Source organism: Cheilinus undulatus, linkage group 7 (assembly GCF_018320785.1).
Source record: "Cheilinus undulatus linkage group 7, ASM1832078v1, whole genome shotgun sequence".
In the NCBI taxonomy this organism is placed as follows: domain Eukaryota; kingdom Metazoa; phylum Chordata; class Actinopteri; order Labriformes; family Labridae; genus Cheilinus; species Cheilinus undulatus.
Genome location: NC_054871.1, coordinates 30,605,097 through 30,625,104, shown reverse-complemented (window position 1 = coordinate 30,625,104; position 20,008 = coordinate 30,605,097). Strand labels below are relative to the sequence as shown.

Below are 20,008 nucleotides of genomic sequence, written 5' to 3'. Positions count from 1 at the left end.
CATATTCACTAAGACTTTAGCTCCGGTTTGCAGGATGGATATACTGTCTTCTGTAGTTGGAACTTATGTAAACTGGGATGTCAAAAGTCTGCTTCTCTTTATTGTAATTTTTATTCTCACTGTAGATTATATTAAGAACCGGCAACCGGCTAGCTTCCCTCCAGGACCATGGGCTCTACCTATCATTGGCAACATTTTCTCTGTAGACCACAGCAGGACCCATGAGAGTCTGACACAGGTAAGAGCAAGTCTTACATAAACAAACTATATGAAAAAGTTAACGCTGACACACATATTTCCGTTTTCCATGCAAATCCAAACTGAAGTTTTCCTCCTCTCCTAAATCCACTCACAGCTAGCAGGGAAATATGGAGATGTGTTCAGCCTGAGAATGGGTCAGGAGTGGATGGTGGTCTTAAATGGGCATGAGGTTCTGAGAGAGGCTCTTGTAAATCAGGGGGACAGTCTGGCTGACCGCCCACCCCTCCCTCTTTTAATGGACATGTGCCATGGTCTTGGTGAGTGCACATTGCAATAAAGGTAATACTGTATGGGAATCCCAAGATGGGTACTTTGCTAGTTGATGAACATTTCATTTTGATAACTAACAAAAACTACATGTAGCCTATTTGATCTACATCTTCTGTTTAATTGTTTTTTGAGTTAATCGAAGTTCTCCTGGAAATGATGACTGGAAAAAGGAAGAAAGATCCTAAATGGTCACTGAAATAACTTGAAACTGACAAAAGTAATAATTACAAATTACTTTAAATTAACAAATGAAAATCAGACATTGCTTTTGAATTTTAGGTCAACAAAATCAATTTTAAAACAAACTAATGAAACAGGCCTGGACAAAATTGATGGTACCGTTAATGTATTGCTAAACCTTTCCTGCTTCGGCGCCCCGACCATAGTCAGAACGCACAGGGGAGACTGAAGGCCCAAACCATAGACTGTAGAAAGAACTGGACAAACCCCGTGTGACATCAGTCGTCTGCTTACAATAGGCGGACTCAAATGGCTTTTGAAGCCAATCCATGGACACTTCCATATTGAAATCGCAATCTCAACCGAACTTTTGATCAACCTAATGGCCCGCCCACTAAGCGTGACTTCCTGTCAGCCTGCTAGCTAGCATTCCGGTTGACAGAAACAGAGCCTGCCGAGCTATCTGTCAATCAAATGAGATGCGCCAATCAGCTTTCATCCTAAATATAATCCAAACGATCGCAGTACAAAAAAATTCACCCCCGTACAGTGGGAGAACAATAAGACACTAGCTAATGAGACACGTTTGGTGTTTTGAACCAGGCTGTAAACCAGTTTAATTTGTGTGTCAAAACCGGCTGTTTGACATGTGTGCAGACGGAACTTCTGGTGTTCCTGCAGCCAGCCTCAAGTGGGCACTCGCGGTATAACAATTTTTTGCACTCCCGCATTGGCTTCAGTTTTTAGGACCGGAGGTTGCCGCTTGGCCCAAAAATACTCGGGCGGAACATACACAAAACGAACTCTGCGGAGGTCCGTGCAGACTCAAAGCGGACGTCCGCAATGCCCATGCGGTCAAAGCTCAAATTTTACGACCGCTAGGACTCCACTCCGCGTACTGGTGTCATACAAAACACTGCTTGGTATGTATTTTTCCAATCGACCTGCATTAAATATGACACCGACCTGCATTTTTTTCCTCTGTGCAGCGTTGACGGGTGAGCGGTGACTCCCAGAGTGGAGAAGGAGTGGGGCTAGGCGCCCAACTAGATCTTTTCATGTGTCATTCGGAAGTATTGAAAATGTTTTTCCACGTCAATACTTCGCATTTCACAGGAAACTTCTATGCGGCAGTGCGCTCAACCATGGAAGCTCTGATGACTGCGGACATTCCTCCGCTCACAGTACGCTTAAGTATGCTCGGGCCTTTAGTGGTCTGCAGCAGGACCGAGGCTAACATTAGCTCCGCAGTTAACTCCCTTCACTTTGTACTGGACAGCAGCAGAGGTAAGCAGACACAGGGAATCCGGCTGCATCTTTAGGAAGTTGGGGTTTTATTGTCAGCCACACTGAGCTCAAACAGTACATAAACAGCACTTTAACTGCTCCGGTATAAATAAACTCACACTCTGACATGACAGGACTCAGACCCGACTCAGACTGTACTCAACTAGCGCACCTTTCGCTATCGCTCTCTCTCTCTCTCTCTCACTCTCACTCGCCCCAACCACACATATGCACACAGCCATTCACAGACAGACATACGCCACTAGTTTAAGAGTATGGTTTGTTGCACAACCTTTTGAGGCAATCACTGCAATCAAGCGATTTCTATAACTGTCAATGAGACTTCTGCACCTGTCCACAGGTATTTTGGCCCACTTCTTTGAGAGCAAACTGCTCTAGGCTGTCTCAGGTTTGAAGACTGCATGTTTCTGCTCCTTCCATAAATGTTCAATAGTTTTTTGTTCAGGGCTTACAGAGTGCCACTTCAGAATAGTCCAGTTCTTTGTTCTTAGCCATTTTTGGGTGTTTTTAGCTGTGTTTTGGGTCGTTATCCTGTTGGAGGACCCATGACTTTGACTGAGATCAAACTTTCTCACACTGGGCAGCAAATTTCCTTCCAGAATGGCTCAATAGTCTTGAGAGTTCATTGTAGCCTGCAGACACCCTGTGCCAGATGCAGCAAAGCAGCCCCAGAACATAAACAAGATTCCTCCATGTTTCACAGTAGGTACAGTGCTCTTTTCTTTGTTCGCTTCATTTTTGCATCTGTGAACATAGAGCTGATGTCACTTGCCAAAAAGCCCCAGTTTTGTCTTATCTACCCTAAGGACATTCTCCCAGAAGTTTAGTTGCTTGTCAGTATGCATTTTGGCAAATTCCAGTCTTGTTGTGTGTTTTTTTTAATGATTTGCTCTCAACAGTGAAGTTGGACCTCTTACAGCCAAATCCAGGGAGGATGGCTGAAATTCCGTGGACCTTAAACTTCTAAATAATGTGCAACTATAGTCTCAGGAACTTCAGGCTGTTTGGAGATGGTCTTATAGCCTTTACCTTAAACGTGCTCATCTATTGGGGCTGCATGGTGGCGCAGGGGTTAGGTGTGAATGTATGCATGCCTGGTTGTCTGTCTCTATATGTCAGCCCTGTGATTAACTCCCAACCAGTCCAGGGTGTACCCTACCTCCTGCCCTATGACAGCTGGGATAGGATCCAGCCCCCTGCCAACCCCAGCGGGATAAGCGGTATAGAAAATGGATGGATGGATGGATGCTCGTCTTTCATTTTCTTTCTAATCTCCTGGGACAACTGTCTCCTTAGCTTTCTATGGTCCATGTTCAGTATAGTACACACCATGAAACTTAACAGCACAGTGACTACTTCTCACGCTTTAAATAGGCAGACTGACTGATTTCAAGTTTGAAGACACCTGTGATGCTAATTTTGGGACACACCTTAGTTTAACATGTCTCTGTGGTCAAACAATGTTTTCTTGGGGTACTATCAATTTTGTCCAGGCCAGTTTCGTTAGTTTGGTTTTTTAAAATGATTCTGTTGAACCTTAATTTTAAAACAATGTCTATTTTTCACTAGTTGAATTTCAATATTTTTTAATCTTTACTTTTGTCAGTTTCAAGTTATTTTAGTGACCATAAGGATACCTAAACATGTTCACGTGTGTATATAAAACTGATAGACTTATAATTACAACAGTTGTTCTGCAACCTTGCTTTTCTGTAATTTTTCTCCATTTCCTCACTTCCCATCAGGTGTTATTTTAAGTAATGGACACTTGTGGAAGCAGCAGAGGCGTTTCGCTCTTTCAACTCTCAGAAATTTTGGACTTGGCAAGAAGACACTTGAACCTGTGATTCTGGATGAATTAACATATTGTTTAAAGGAATTAAAGAGCAATGAAGGTACAAAATCAAATATAAAGTGGCTGATTCTGTAAGAAAAAATGCTTTAACAAAATTAACTTTTGACTTTTTTGTGTGGAGGTAAGCCTTTCAATCCACACCTCCCCATAAACAACGCTGTCTCCAACATCATCTGCTCTCTGGTTTTCGGGCATCGCTTTGAATACACTGATGAGAAGTTCAGGACACTGATAAGGGACTTTGAAATGCTGCTTCACTGTGAAACATCAATTGACTCACAGGTATCACATTTTCAAGCTTCTGCTGAAATATTCACATTCTGCACTGTTGTTTTTATATATTTCAGTGAATAATAATCATTGATGCAAATGGATTGATAATAATGAATTAAAATAAACAACTCCATCCATTCAACCATTTTCTATACGCTTATCCCGTTCAAGGTTGTGGGGGGGCTGGAGCCTGTCCCAGCTGTCATTGGGCAAGAGGAAGGGTACAACCTGGACTGGTCGTGGGTCAATCACAGAGCTGACATATAGAGACAGACAACAAGGCACGCTCACATTCACACCTACGATCAATTTAGAGTGATCAGTTAACCTAACAGGCAAGGAAGCTTGAGTACCTGGAGAGAACCCACGCATGCACGTGGAAAATTAAAATTATAATTTTAACTACTACTATTTACTTGCATTTTTGTTTGAGATAAATTAGTACAAGTATGGTATTTAAATGAAGAAATATTAAACAAACTAGAGTTTTTAAACTTATTTGTGGAGTGTCAGAGTGTCTTAATTTACTGAGCAATAATATTTACAAACTGCAAACGAGCCCAGCAGACAAACACATCAGGTACAAAATAACTTCTGCTGTAAAGTTAATGATCAGGTGTCTGTTACCCCGAGGTAGCTGTGTTTGCTGGCTGATGTCCAGTGGTCTCTCGTTAGTGTAATAAATGTAGCACGGGCCAGCTGCTCCACTTTGATGCCTTTTTAGCTGTCATGCAGTTCATGGATTCTTGTGACAGTAGTTCTCGTAGGTGTTTTGTGGTATGGGTCATCTGAGGTGACACGGGTGATGTCTTGAAGCCCCTTGTCATCAACGATGTCGATGATCTGAAGTATCTGGCGATCCATTAGTGATCGCTTTAATCAGCTTAGATGTTATCTTTTTGGGGAAAAATCCAGGTCTGCTGGACTGCGTCGGTGTCGCTTGGCTTTATGGCTTAGTCCCGTGTTGTTGTTAGCGTCTTTGCTAACATTAGCAAAGATGCGTTTTGCCCGGAGTTGGAACTTCAGACTTGTGCTTCAGCGTAAAGACAGTTCATCAATGCAGTATGTACATGTAACTTTTGTTTCATCCAGACTTCGGCAGCTTTTTAATGGAAATTTGCCCTGATGCAGACCTGGGTCTGTCTCCTCACTCGTCACTGCTTTTGACCCCGGTTTTAACCTTTTCACCCCAGGGATGTAAACATCTGTGCAGGAGGACTACGGGAGGAAGTTGTGGTCAAACTTAGTCATCTGATTAAATTGCCTTATTTTTCTTTTAATGCTTCAAGCTTTCCAGATTAATCACAAGCGTTAATGCGTTCATATTACCAGGCATAGTTTTTACGTGATTGAACTGTTTACAGACCCAATCTTAGACATTGCTTTTGATTTAAAACATGATAATGTTGAAATTTCTTCTCAATCTATTACATTTGATCTGCTGTCCTTTGCAGTTTTACAACTCATTCCCTAAGCTGATGAGATATATACCAGGGAAACATCAGACGTTCCTGAACTTGTGTAGTGATGTAAAGGCCTTCATAAGAGAAGAGCTTAAGGATCACAAGCAACACTGGGACCCTTCAGACCAACGAGACTACATCGACTGCTACCTGAATGAGATACAGATGGTGAGTGGTACTGAAGTATGTATCACTGGTTGATTTATAAAGATTTTAACTGTTCTTGTGAAGACCTGGGCCAATTTTTAAGACATAAGGTGTGGTAACCAGGATGGGTAGTACAATTTGATTATCCTGTTACGTCCTGCTAGTCGGGTGCAAATTCCAGTGCAAAGAGGGTGGAATAAATTACTTGACTGAGGATAGATGTGTTTTGGACATAATGTAAAGCAATCAGATCTCTCTCATTCCCTTTGAGAGACAAGTGCACCTGCATTGTCTGTACAGGGACATCGTTAGGCTGTTTTGGGGGGCTGAAGCCACCCTAAAATGTTCCTCAGCCCCCCTAACAATAATTACAGTAAAAACAGTGATGAAATTAAAAAAGGAATGCACCACAGCGTTATGTTACTCTCTGCTTAATGTATAGAGCAGAGCTACACAGACCATGGCTCTCCAGTCACCTGTGGCTCTTTAGTGCCAAGTCTAAATAAAAGCTTTTATTTACTTTCAATCTGTGTATTATTATCATCTGGTGCACGCAACGGAGGAACGTGCATAAGAGACCAGAGGAAGTCCGCTGGTGGTGCATCTCTTCAGTAAGGTCTTTCATTGAGGTATGCTGTCTTGTGTTCAAACTAAAACTTCTGTCCTCGTTTTAACAAGTTTCTTCAGTCTCTTCCTGCCCATGCTCTCCCACAATCATATTTCATGATGATCATTGCGATATGTGTCGTTGGTCATTAGTGACCCACACACACACGGATCACATGTTGAGATAACGTAATATCTGGTGAAACTTGTCCAAACGTGCATGTTTCACTTGATCTTTGATGCACTGATGATAATAAATACTGTCAAAGGAGCAGAAACAGGAAACCAAAGCTACAGAATGACCCGAAGTGGAACGATGTAGAGAGCTGAAGGTGTGAGGCAGGGCCGGTTTTAGTCATTTCGAGGCCCAGGGCAAAGACCAATATGAGGCCCCTCCACCTTTAGCTAAAAGCATCAATAATGAGTGGGGAAAAAATAGAAAACATCTCTTTTATGTTAACAAAACAACAGAACTATAATAAATGTCCCAATGTCAGAGATAAATATCCAAATAACCAACAGTAATTCATCAGCTCTCTGAAGCTCTCTCTCAGAGCTCAAACTAATATTTTAAAATGTCATTAGACCAAGTGGAACTTACATAAATGAAAAAAAAATGCTCTTTATTAGTAACATATCCTTTCCTCTAAACACTATAGACATCTTTATGTAGCCTATTGTATCCCATTTAATTACAGAATAATCCAACAATTCACGGTTTCATTTATTTCATCTATGGATCTTCTTACATCCCTGGTTTTGGACTGTGGCTCTTGCTGAAGTATTTTAAGACAGTGTGGCCCTTTGGTAGACTAAGGTTGAGGACCACTGGTATAGACTGTCTTCAGACACAGAGAAATATCAGTGACAGGCAGAGATAAACTAAATTAGTTTGATCTGGAAAGCATGAACAGCCTGAAAGAAGAAAGAGAGGAGTTTTGAGACTATATATTTTTAGATATTATAAACCACATTTGTATTTTAGTAAATGCATTAATGGATATGCTTACCAACATCTTTTCCATGAACTCACTCCAGCATATAGACCTTTAAATACCAACTCATAAACTCAAGCTGTTATTAGAAAAAAGGAAGACCTCCTGAAGGCTCAGGAAAGGACAGACTTCTAAAGAAAAGTGAGTGAGGCAGATTATAGGTCCTGATAAATGCTCTACAACTATTAATTAATTAATTAATTAATTAATTAATTAATTAATTAATTAATTAATTAATTAATTAATTAATTAATTAAGCATTTTAAGGTGTGGAGAAAAAAATTGGTATGTGCTCTATATGCCAAGCATTACCTGCAACCATTGGGACTAAGCCCCCCGTCTTTCATTCCTAGTGATGGCCCTGAGACTGTACTCCAGGATTTTTTCTATATTTTTTTGCATTTTTACCCTCTATCTTCACAAGCCTTCCAGGCCTGGTTGCAGAGAGGCATCCCCACACCATGATGCTGCCACCAACATGCTTCACAGTTAGCATGGTGTGTTTGATGGTTTTTTCTACACTGATTAATTTTTTACACTTTTCTTGTTATACTCTCAGAACAAGGGGAGGGCAGACAGCACTTTTGATGAAGAGAACTTGGTAGAATGTGTCTTAGATCTTTTTGTGGCCGGTTCTGAAACCACATCCACCACTCTCCGCTGGGCTTTCCTCTTCATGGCAAAATACCCTGAAGTCCAGGGTAAGAGTAATTTCTTTTAATGCAAAAAAACATTGTGCCAACACCAGTGCCCTTGATTTATACTTTATATATCCACTTTTCCCACAAGCATAAAAAAGAAATAGAAATGCTCATACAATTTTCTCTGTTAAATAAACAGAAACACATATTTCTTCATTCACTTATACTGCAAAAGCCAACCTCTTTCATCTCTCACTGAATCTTTGAAATTTTCTCTTGCAGTGGGATGATTAAATACTCATCTTTCTCTACTAATTACAGCTAGAGTCCAGGGTGAAATAGACAGAGTTATTGGACAGTCCAGGCCACCATCAATGGAAGATCGTGTAAACCTGCCCTATACTGAAGCAGTCATCCACGAGGTCCAGAGAATGGGCAACATAGTTCCTCTCAGTGTCCCACATATGACCAACAAAGATATTCAACTGAGAGGCTACACTATCCCAAAGGTATTGTTTACATAAATGTAATTTATATATAAATTATGATGGCACTACAGGTGTATTTCCTAAAACAAAAACTTTACATAATCCAGCATTTCCCGGCTCCCAATGCAATGACATTTACAAATTTATTAAACAACAAATCACAAAAACATATCAAAACACTTTATGTAAACATTATCAGACATTTTAGAAAAGATAATGGGAAAAATATATATCATGGAATAAAAACAGAAACTCACATTTTTTAAGACAGAAAGCATTCTGATCAGATTACATTAAAGCTATGAAATTATTTTTTGTTTTGTTGTGTCCTGTTGTATTTTCACCTTAAGAGAAATATCATTGTTGTTTGTATCAACAGGGGATCACAGTCATTCCCAATTTGACCTCAGTCCTATTTGACAAGAACGATTGGGAGACACCCTTCACCTTCAACCCCAGACACTTTCTGAATGAGGAGGGCAAGTTTGTAAAGAAAGCTGCTTTCATCCCTTTTTCTGCAGGTGAGGAACAACACAATGTTTTACTCTATTAATTCACTTCCTGCTATCACAGGAGCTGGATTTTGCGAACATGAAAACACTGTAATGGTCCTTACAGTTATTTCTATTGGCTGAGATTTGTGCCACTAGAAACTGAATTTGAATAATGATATTGAATTTGAATAGCATGATTTGAATTTGAATTTAATGTTTTGAAACAGGATTTAATGTTTTGAAATTTAATTTATTTGCTTTTAAACTGAATTTATTTTCTTTGAAATTGAATTTGTTGGCTATGAAATTGTATTTTATTCACTTGAGCATTCAACTCTATATATTCCTTTAATTCAAAAATAAAAAAAAAAATGTCAGTGCATTCAATTCAATTTCAGTTCAGCGTTGCACACCATATACGTCCATAGACATTATGTAGACGCCTCATTGACTGTTTGCCCGCTGCTGCTATAGTCAAGTGTCCGCCCTATTACCAGAGGAAAGACCGTTCCATAAACAATGTAAGTCAATGAGGGATGAAGGGTTTTGTGACTAAAAACACACAAGTTTACATTTAAGTGGTCGTTATGAGTCGTTTGTATATAATGTGGAATACCTCTGGCAAGATGGCGGCGGCATTGACGTACAGCCCATTGGCCAATGAGGCATCTACCTATATACTGTTTATCATATCTATAGAACACTAGATAAGCCAGCGCACTGTAGCAGCCCACTAAGCGATGTGCCTACGTGGCGGCCATCTTGGCAGGGGTGACGTTCTCATTAAAGGCAATGCATGTACATTGAAAATACATCATAACTTGCTCATTTCTCAACCAATTTTCATGTGGTTTGCTTTACTGTCAGCATCAAAACATCTGCTAATAATATAGACCATTTGATTAAAAAAAAAAAAAAAAAAACGGAAAAGGGCTTTCTACCAATGTAGCCTACAATTTTAGTTATTTTACTCTTTAAGTCCAGAGGTCTGGGAATCGTTTATGTTTAGCCATTATATATTTATAAATGTATATACATAGACATATAGTTTTATATATAAAAATAGAAAGATAAAGATAGACATATATAGAAAATATGTTCTTAGATCTAAAGATTTAATTGTAAAGGTAATCAAATAATCATTTATATTAATTTATTTGTCTCTCTCCCTCTCCTTATCTTTCTCTCACTCTCTCTCTCTCTATATATATATGTTTATAGAAACAAACACACTGTGGAGATAGAATAGAATAAAGTTTACTGCCATTTGTACAAGTTAGAAACAGGTACATTGAAATTGTTGTGCATGTCACTGAGTAAATAGTAACACTTCACTTCACCTTGGACTTAATACGTATATAACTTAATATGTATATAACTATACATATACTATAATGTATATAACTTATATAACTACTACTCGTAGTAGTGGTAGTACAACAACTACTACTGCTGATACTGGCACTGCTACTACAACTGGTTATACTATTACAAATGCTTTTAAACTTAAAATTATTCATATTTATCATCGTTTACAGGAAAAAAAAATACAATGTAAGTCCTAACATTACTGTAGCTATTGGAGCTAGCTACTAATATGGGTCAGCATAGCTTCAGTCAATATGACAGGGGTAGTTGGCTTACAGTATTTTCCTCCAGTGCATGTGATGCTCAGCTAGATTGAAGTAGAAGCCGGCTAGGGGAGGGTGGTAGAAATTGTTCCTCTCAAACGGCCAAGTTACCTTAATGTTACTTAAAATAGTTATTATTTTGCTATCCTGTGCTCTGTGTATGAATGAGGCTTTTAAATAATGACGGAGCGTAACGAGCGAGGAGTGCCCTGCCAGAGGAGACTGTTGGGTAGTTTATTGATCACGGAGAGAAAACTTTTATGAAATTAAGAAAAGTGCCCAGATGGTCGGCAAAAGTCCCTCTCAGGTATAATCGGTCACTGATGTGAGACCCTACGCTGTCAGATAGCCATTCCCCCTGTTCATGCTTACCTGTTCAGTAACAGGTGCTACTGCAGCTGTCCGACAGCCTGTCTGTCCCGTTTCCAAGGAAACAAGTGAGAGAGAGGAAACGAGTAAGAGAAAGATTTCAGCACGAGATTATGGTAACCGCACATAAAACGTTACATTCCCACAAGCCTGCTGCTCATATTGTGCCATCACACTCAAAAATCACTAGTAATTTTTGCACAGAAAGAAATGGGACAGACAGGCTGTCTGACAGCTGCAGTAGCACCTGTCACTGAACAGGTAAGCATGAACAGGGGGAATGGCTGTCTGACAGCGCAGACTGACTGAAGCTATGCTGAACCATATTAGTAGCTAGCTCCAATAGCTACAGTACTGTAAGGACTAACACTGTGTTATTTTTTTCCTGTAAACAATAATAAATATGAATAATTTTAAGTTTAATACAAACCTGATTATTGCGCCCTGGTCTTGAGACATCATGGAAAAGGCACCAGCTCCACTCAGTTGGTCTTCTTGTGTTTTAGGCAGTCCCACTCAGTTGAGAATCTGCGCTGGATTACTCTTCCTCATGGAAATGGATGATGTAAACGGTGTGCCACGCTGAACTAAAATTGAATTGTAGAAATGAATTTGAATTGAATGAATTGAAATTCAATTTTGATTTTTCAATTTGAGGAATATATAGAGTTGAATGCTCAAGTGATTAAAATACAATTTCAAAGCAAAAAAAAATTCAATTTCAAAGCAAAAAAATCCATCTCAAAGAAAATAAATTAATTTTCAAAGCAAATAAATTCAATTTCAAAACATTAAATTTAGTTTCAAAGCATTAAAAAATTCAATTTCAAAGAAAATAAACTAAGTTTCAAAGCCGTAAATTCAATTTCAAAACATTAAATTCAAATCATGCTATTCAAATTCAATATCATTTTTCAAATTCAGTTTCTAGTGGCACAAATCTCAGCCCATCTATTTATAAATGATGCTATCTAATGGTCAAGAACTGAACACCTCCATACAATAAATACTGTGAAAGTTTTTACATACTTTTCATCCATATTACATAAAACTACCACTGTGTGAAGTCTTAACCAATCAGATCAGGCCACTTTACTCCCCCCAGACTTGTGTGTAGGTGCCAGTCAGTCTGGTTGTGTCAAAGATTAAAACTAAGGATATTTCGTCTCCATTTATTATTTTATTTTAGTTAGTTTTGTAAGCGCACTATACAGTTTTAGTTTTAGTTTTTTTTTTTCTTTTTTTGGTAAAGCTTAGTTTTTATTTAGTTACAGTTAACTTAAATGATTTTTTAGTTTTAGTCTTAGTTATTTATCTAGTTTTAGTTAACTATGATAACCTTGGTTGGTACCACTTGTTCACTATGAACTAAGTAGAGTTCTTTGTCTGAACCAGCTTCTTAGTTTTTTTTAGTTTGTTTATTTAGCTTGAAGAGGTTCTCCTTCATAGTTATGCTATACATGTGGGCACAAGCATGTTTAAAAAGCTCACATTTACTGGAGGATTTAGACTTTTTTGGTCAGACCAAAAAATGGTCAGAGGGGGGAAAAAAACAGTTCAGCTTTCTATATAGACCTCATGAAAATGACTCTTAATTTATTTTCCTATTTCAGGAAAGCGGCAGTGTCTTGGTGAGAACCTTGCAAAGATGGAGCTTTTTCTTTTTTTCACCTCATTCATGCAGCACTTCACCTTCTCCATGCCTGCTGGGGTGAAACCAGTGCTGGACTTCGTCTTTGGGAGCACTCTGGCTCCATGTCATTATGAAATCTGTGCAACCCCACGCATATAAAAGATGTGGTTGACAAAGAATACCCCGCACACCATCTTGCTTTTTGTTTTTATTGAAACTAGGGCCATTAACATTAACGCATTAACGCCCGTGATTAATCTTGAAACCTTAACGTGTAAAATATACATATATATATAGATATATATATATATATATATATATATATATATATATATATATATATATATATATAGCAGTTTAATCATATGACTACGACTTCCTCCCGTAGTCCTCCAGCGCAGATGTTTACGTGTCTGGGGGTGAAGGGCAGGTCAGACACAACCATCAGTGATGAGTGAGGAGACAGACCCAGGTCTGCTTAAAGGCATTTTTCTTTTTGAAAAGCTGGCAAATGGAAGTTGAAATAAAACCATAATTGTTGATACATACTGCAGTGATGAGTTGTCTTTACACAAAGCACAACAAGTCTGAAGTATCAACTTCGGGCAAAGCACACCTTTGCTAATGTTAGCAAAGACGCTAACAACACGAGATCAAGCCATGGTTGTCAAGCTACACCGGCGGAGTCCAGCAGACCTGGATTTGTCCACACAACGTCTAAGCTACCTAATGCAATCAGTAATGGGTCGCCAAAGACTGCAGACCATCAACATCGTTGACGAAAAAGGGTTTCGAGACATCAGCCAGATTGCCTCAAATGACCCGTACTACAGAACACCTACGAGAAAAACTACAAGAATTCATGAACTGTATGGCAGCCAAAAGGCAAAGAAAATGGAGCAGCTGGCCCGAGCTACATTTATTACACTGATGAGAGATGACTGGACATTAGTCAGCAGCCATAGTTTCCTCAGGGTAACAGTACACCTGATCATTCACTATACAGCAGAAGTCATTTTGTACCTGATGTGTTTGTCTGCTGGGCTCTTTACAGTTTATAAGTATTATTGCTCAGAGAATTAAGACATTCTGATACAACTCAGCTGAATGTTAAATAAAGTTTAAAAACTACAGTTTATTATATCTAATATTAGATAGTTTATTTAATAAACACCACACTTGTAATTCTTTTATCTCAAACAAAAACGCAAGTAAATGGTAGTAATTTTTATGGATGGTTTCAAAATAAATAATATTTTTTCATAAAGATCTTTCAATGTGCTGTACATAGAATTAAAAGAATAAAAATAAAAAACTTGACAATAACACCTTTAAAAATCTGAAAACATAAAAATATACTTAAACTATAAAAAAATGCTGTGATTAATCATGATTAATCACAGTGAAGTGATATGATGAATTTCATTAATTTTTTTTAATCGAGTAACAGCAATAATTGAAACACATGATTTTGGTCTAACAGACCATCATCTGGTATGATGGCAGAATTCAAACAGTTCGGTATATATACAAACATGTTGGTAAAAACCGCAAGGAAACTAAAACAGACAATAAGTGAACACAGGAGTGTGATTGGCAGACATGACAGGGAATCCCTCTGCTTCTGTGGCATTAAACAGGTTTCACTACCACCTAGGAAAGAAGGGAGGTTTAGTGGATATTCACCTTATAGATGTTAGCTCCTAAGGGACTAGATGTTTTTCTGTTAAATGTAATGTCATGACATTTTAAATTTGTGGTTTTTAAAGGTGCAGTGTGTAATATTTAGCCTAGTAGCATTTAGCTGAACAAACTTGGTAAAATAAAGCAAAATTTCTAAAATTTCTAAGACGATCTATCTAAATAAATGTTTAGTCATCTAAATTCCAAAATAGCTATTTTGAAAAAAACAACTCAGAAAAAACCTTTAATTCATACATAGGGAGGGTCCCCTCCATGGATGCTGCCATCTTGGATTTTTACATGTTTCCATGGTAACATAGAAGAAAAAAAAGGAAAAAAGTATAAATAAAGTTATTGTGTTGTGTTGTATTGTATTGTATTCACATTACAGATACACATTAAATTCAACTGGCTGCCACAGTTTCCAGCAGAGAAATGCAATCTAGAACCCACTTCTAGATGTTGATATTCAGTTTTACACACTGCACCTTTAAGTGTATGGCTTAAGGCGATACATTTCCCAAAGGCAAGCATATAGAACACCTAATGTGGGACAAAACCAAGTTGGGGCATTCTCGTGTTGAAGATAAATATATATATGAAAATTACCCATTGAGCCTTACACTTTGTGCATCAATGTGACCAAACTGACTTTGAAACAATGGCTCATATTAACTACACTAGCATCAATAATGTTTGCTAAAGACTAGGTAGCTAATGCAAACATAGCCTATGTACCTATGCAAACTGTGAAGTTAACATTACTACATAAGCTATGGAGCTAATATTACTGCAAAAGCCAATTTAGCTTCATTACCTTTTTGACTGTTGCGTGGTCATAAGAGTAACTCTGTAAATGTTGAGAGGTCATCAGACTGACTTTGACTGTTGAGTGGTCATCAGATTACCTAAATTTCAACAAGTGTAGCTTTTCCAAATTCGTTCTCTAATATGATGGAGGAGACTTGTTTTGTAGAGTCGTAAAAGATATTTTGCTTTCTTATTTTCCTCTTTAAATCTTGTTGTTGTCTTATGCCCTGTTTACAAGACAACGTTTTCAGGTGAAAATGCAAGGCTTTTGTAGCGTTTTGGTTTGTTTACACAAGAACGGCGTTTTGGCACCTGAAATGGAACAATTTGGAAACAGGCTCCAGAGTGGAAGTTTTTCAAAACGCCCCCGTCTCTGTCTCCATGTAAACAGGGAAAACGAAACTTTCTGAAAACATACATGCGCACTACGCAGTCAGCTGTCAAGCGTGTCGCAGCACTCTGAAGCTTGCCATGGCAGCTTGATAGTGTTGTAGTTTACTGTGAGTCAGCTTGTCAGGTCACAGACAGCTGGATTTAGAAAAGGGGACATATTATTCTCATTTAGAGGGCTATCAATGTCATTTTTTTTTAGATAAAGTCATGCTATTAATTTTGGAAATGATTACTTTTACCTTTTTTATCGATCACCATGATAATCACCGTCATCATCATCGTAGTGAGGCAGAGAAATTTCACGGCTCATATTAATGCAAAAAAATGCTTTGCTAGATCAGTCTTGTTATAATGTAGATATCTGCTGAGAATAATTAATTCCCCACAGACAAGTTCAGCTCCTACAGCCTTTAACTTCTTGTGGATTTTCTCATAAAGCACAGCACTGCACATAAGTGCAGCTGGAGTCTTTATTTCAGAATGATATAATGATAGTATATATCTGCTTCTTGGAAATGATTTAAACTTTATCTTTTTTTCTTTAAGTTTCAATATCTAACTTCAGCCCGTAGACTCCCTTGTCTCCTCCTCCACCAGCTACATATAAGGCGCAGCTGATGGAGGAGACAGGATTAAAGCTTCCGTGTTAAGGTTAAAAAAAGCTAGTTAATCACTTCCAAGAAGCAGATAAAATCGAAAAAGGGGAGGTAGAAATATTGTTCTGAAAAGGCTATCATTCTTTTGCGGCGCTAAACGCAGGAAGCGCTGCACTTTTGAGAGAAAATCCAGGAGAAATCAAAGGCTTTAGGAGAAAAGTTTGTCCCTAGAAAATCAAAGAATCTTAACAGGATTTCATTATAATAAGGCTGGTCTTGCAATGTGATTTTGTGTTTATATGTGCCGTAAAATTTCGCTGCCGTGCTACGATGGTGATAAGGAGGAGGAATTAGTGATGAATTACTCTCATGCACATGTGTATGATAAAAATGTTACATATTCTCAAAAACACTGTCCTTGTTGTACAGACAGTTTTATTGTGCAGTAACCACCTTACTACAGCGTTTAAGTGTTTCCTGTGTTCTTGTGTAGACGGAGATTGTTTTCAAAATGATGCAATGTAAACGAGAAACTTTTTGGAAACGAAAACGGAAAACGAAGCAAAACGTTGTGTAAACAAGGCGTTAAACTCAACCATTCTGTAGGTTAACATCTGTGTTTTGGTCTTTGCCTCCTGCTTGACTACGCTACATGGATTTCACCAACAAATGATCAAGAATCAAAGGTTTTTTTAACAGATCTTTAGGTTGCAAGAACAAATTAATTTCTTTCCTGTGCAAACAAGGATGGATAAAGATTAAAAAAAATATCCTCTGCTTTCCTACTTATTGGTTTTCTCCATGGAGGTGCATAACATCTGCATAGGGGGAAACATACGTAACTGCTGATGCTTATCTTACAAGGACGACTGGGTATAGAAAAGGCAGCATGCCAGTTGGGACATGAAAAGCAATGTTATGTAAACCTAACAGTATAGGAGACACCTGGTACAAAACTTAATGTGCACCAAAAGCAGCAATCCTTTTCTCATTTAACTGATACAAAGTTACCATTTTCCAGTCCACTTCTTAACTAGTAGTTCAACAAATGGGGTTGAAAGAACATCAAGTACAGTAAAAGGTTCATGGATGGAATTTGTTGCTGAAACCAGGGTTTTTCAAACATTTCAGCCCAAGACCCCCAAAATAAAGGAGCCAGAGACAGGGGACCCCTAACTGTACCAGAAGGTGGTTGAAGACTGACATTTTAAGGATTTTTTAACATTATTTAGATTGAAGCATAAATCTCAAAGTAAGGACCATGCTTTTCATTTTACATTCAACTAAATATATGAATGTATTTTCATAAGAATGGGTAAAATACATAATTTGAAATACATTTAACATGTTGTGTTCTTTTTTTTGTTTTTTTTTTTTGGAAGGCATCTGGCGACTACCTCTCAGTGTTTCAATCCCCCAGGAGGTCCCAACCAATGTTATAATAGTTTGGGATTTTTTAATTAGTTTTAATTTTATTAATTTAGTTTTGCCCTTTGTTTAAAGTGGGGGTATAATGCCTTTTTTCAAAGCTTTACACCATCTTTCTGATACCCACGTAGTAGCATTACATGGTTTACTTCTCAAAAAACTCCTCACGTTTCTTACACTGGCGTCCTGAAAAAACCCTTATTTTAATCTCCGTCTGAAACGCTTCGTATTTGCTGGACCTGCTTTCCTCCGATTAGCCGATTTTCCAGAGGCTGGCCAGCGGCAGGATTCAATGTTTTGTGCCCGCCCCCTCTAATGCGGCTAATGTTGTTATGCTAGTAGTTTAAAACTACTAAACCCGTCCAACTGAGTAAAATATGGCGAATTTTGACATACATCCGTACATGTTAGACCCGAAGTCTGATCCTGATAGTTTGGAGAGAGGGGGGAAGAAAACCAGCAGCAACAAAGGATAGAGCAGACGTATCTGTTTGGTAAGTGTTTAATTACTGTGGTACTAAATGGTTAAATGGCTAAGAGGCCTTGTGGGGGCGGTCTGTTCCGCTTTGCCGGCAGCAGGGACAAACCTAGAACCAGTCAGGAGATAATATTGCGATGAGCTCATCAGTTTGCTCCATCAAAATCTCGTCTCGGGAGAATCTCAGAGAGATTTTCAACGAATCATTTTCATCAGTTTACATGCTAATTCCAATATTACTGCTGTATATGTTTATCTTGCAGTTTGAAAATTTGCATATGTGGAGTATGGACACCCAACATTGTGACTTTATATTTATGGTTTAAAAATTGGAAAAGTATAATACCCCCTCTTTAATATTTCAGTTTAGCTTTATTTAGATTTTGCTGCTGTTTAAGTTAGTTCAGTTTTTATTTTGCAAAAATGCTTTGTTTAGTTTAAGAGTTAGCTTTACGTTTTTTCTGCAATATGGGACACTTGTCAAGGGCAAGACCCAAAAGGGCTTGTCACTTTTTATTTTGTTTATTCAGTTTTAATGTTTGTATAGGCTATAACTCAAGACTAGGCCTGAACAATTTGCTAAAATAATCTGAGATTTTTTTCCCCAGTGTTGCAATTGGGATTTAATATGTGATTCTTGTTATGTTCCTCAACTTATGCAACAAATTCAAGCAAAAAATCATTCGATATCCTAACCTACAGTCAGTTAGGAACACTCATCATATATCTAACCATATTATTGCAAAATGGATAGAAATTTTAACTTGGTGAAGAAGGCTCTGCTCTAAAGATGCTCCCTGGGTTAGTCCAGCAGCGTGCTTTGAATGCTAGAAACCCCGTTTTGAATAAATACATAAATGACAATGTGCATGGAAAACAAATAAATTATTTTAGAAGCAATTAATCCACAGTAGTATGAATCTTAATATAAAGGTGCAACAAGCTTTAAGCTATAAAGGAGGCAGCTGGGGTGGTGGAGGTGAAGCTGGCTATCAGCTGACCACAGCTGGAATGAGCTGGTATGCAGCTGGGGTATGAACTAATGCCAAGCTTCATCAGTGTTAGATAAAATGAACCTGTTATTTCTGCTCATATTGCAAATTTGATACCTATTGGTTTATTGAAGGGTATTATCATTTTTACATCAGTCATTTTGACAAAAACAAAACATACATAAAACACCAAAAGGAGGATTCTTGTAAACCATTTTTAAAAATGCCACTTGAATTATTGCATAATGTGCATTAAATTTCTGGCGCTGCAAAAATGAATGTATTAAACAGCTATTTTGACAAATTTCAAGTTAAAGAAATATTGCTACTTGTTAATTGTCCAGCCCTACACACGACCTAAAATGACTACTGTATGAAGTCTTCTAACAAATCAGGCCATTTTATACTCACCAATCTTAAGTGTTCAAAAGGTCACCCACTCAGCATCCCCCATGCAGACGGTTCTCTTGTTCATGTGCAGCCTGTGCTAATTATGACACCTCTTCTGAACCAATCACCGACCTCAGAGTTTTGCTCCCATGCTGCCAATCATTCCAGTATCTTCGATGTGGATTGTTGGAGCAGAGAAGGCAGTTGCACTTTTTTCCTTGCTCCTCAGGACTTTGTTGTCCCATATTTCCGGGCTTTCATGAGAATGAAAGTAAATATCCCCTTTGTTCTGCTAAGTTTTTATTTTCTCGTCCGATGTCGGCCCTGTTACTGTTCCTTGCATCATGTACTGTAGGCTACAACATGCACACAGACGACCGCCCGGATTCTGCTGCACTATGACGAACTTATGCTAGCCTACTCCTTAGCTTGTTTCGGTTCATTTATATGCTTTTATGTAAAAGCCATAACTTACTGTTCATTAGTTTCGCTGTATTTTCAGTTTTGTTTATTGAGGATGGGGACCGTCACTAAATTCCTTGACTCTCACTTCGTGCGGGCTCGGCCAATAGAAATGTATAGCTGCTGCACAGAGTTGGTAAGTTGTTGACGATCCCTTAAAGC

At 38.2% G+C, this 20,008-nt stretch overlaps 1 protein-coding gene across 2 annotated transcripts; it reads left to right on the top strand.

Annotated features, from left to right (window-relative positions):
• Positions 1–19,950, top strand: LOC121512018 (cytochrome P450 2J6-like). Of its 2 annotated transcripts, none has more exons than XM_041790968.1 (9): positions 1–238; positions 356–518; positions 3,765–3,914; positions 3,996–4,156; positions 5,602–5,778; positions 7,918–8,059; positions 8,321–8,508; positions 8,867–9,008; positions 19,887–19,950. In XM_041790968.1, exons 1-9 carry the CDS (start codon positions 35–37, stop codon positions 19,916–19,918), a joined length of 1,359 nt encoding a protein of 452 aa, XP_041646902.1. In that variant the 5' UTR covers positions 1–34; the 3' UTR covers positions 19,919–19,950. The 2 variants fall into 2 exon arrangements, with proteins under 2 accessions (XP_041646902.1, XP_041646901.1); XM_041790967.1 differs by lacking the exon at positions 19,887–19,950 and adding an exon at positions 12,595–12,881.
• Positions 19,951–20,008: the final 58 nt, after the last annotated feature.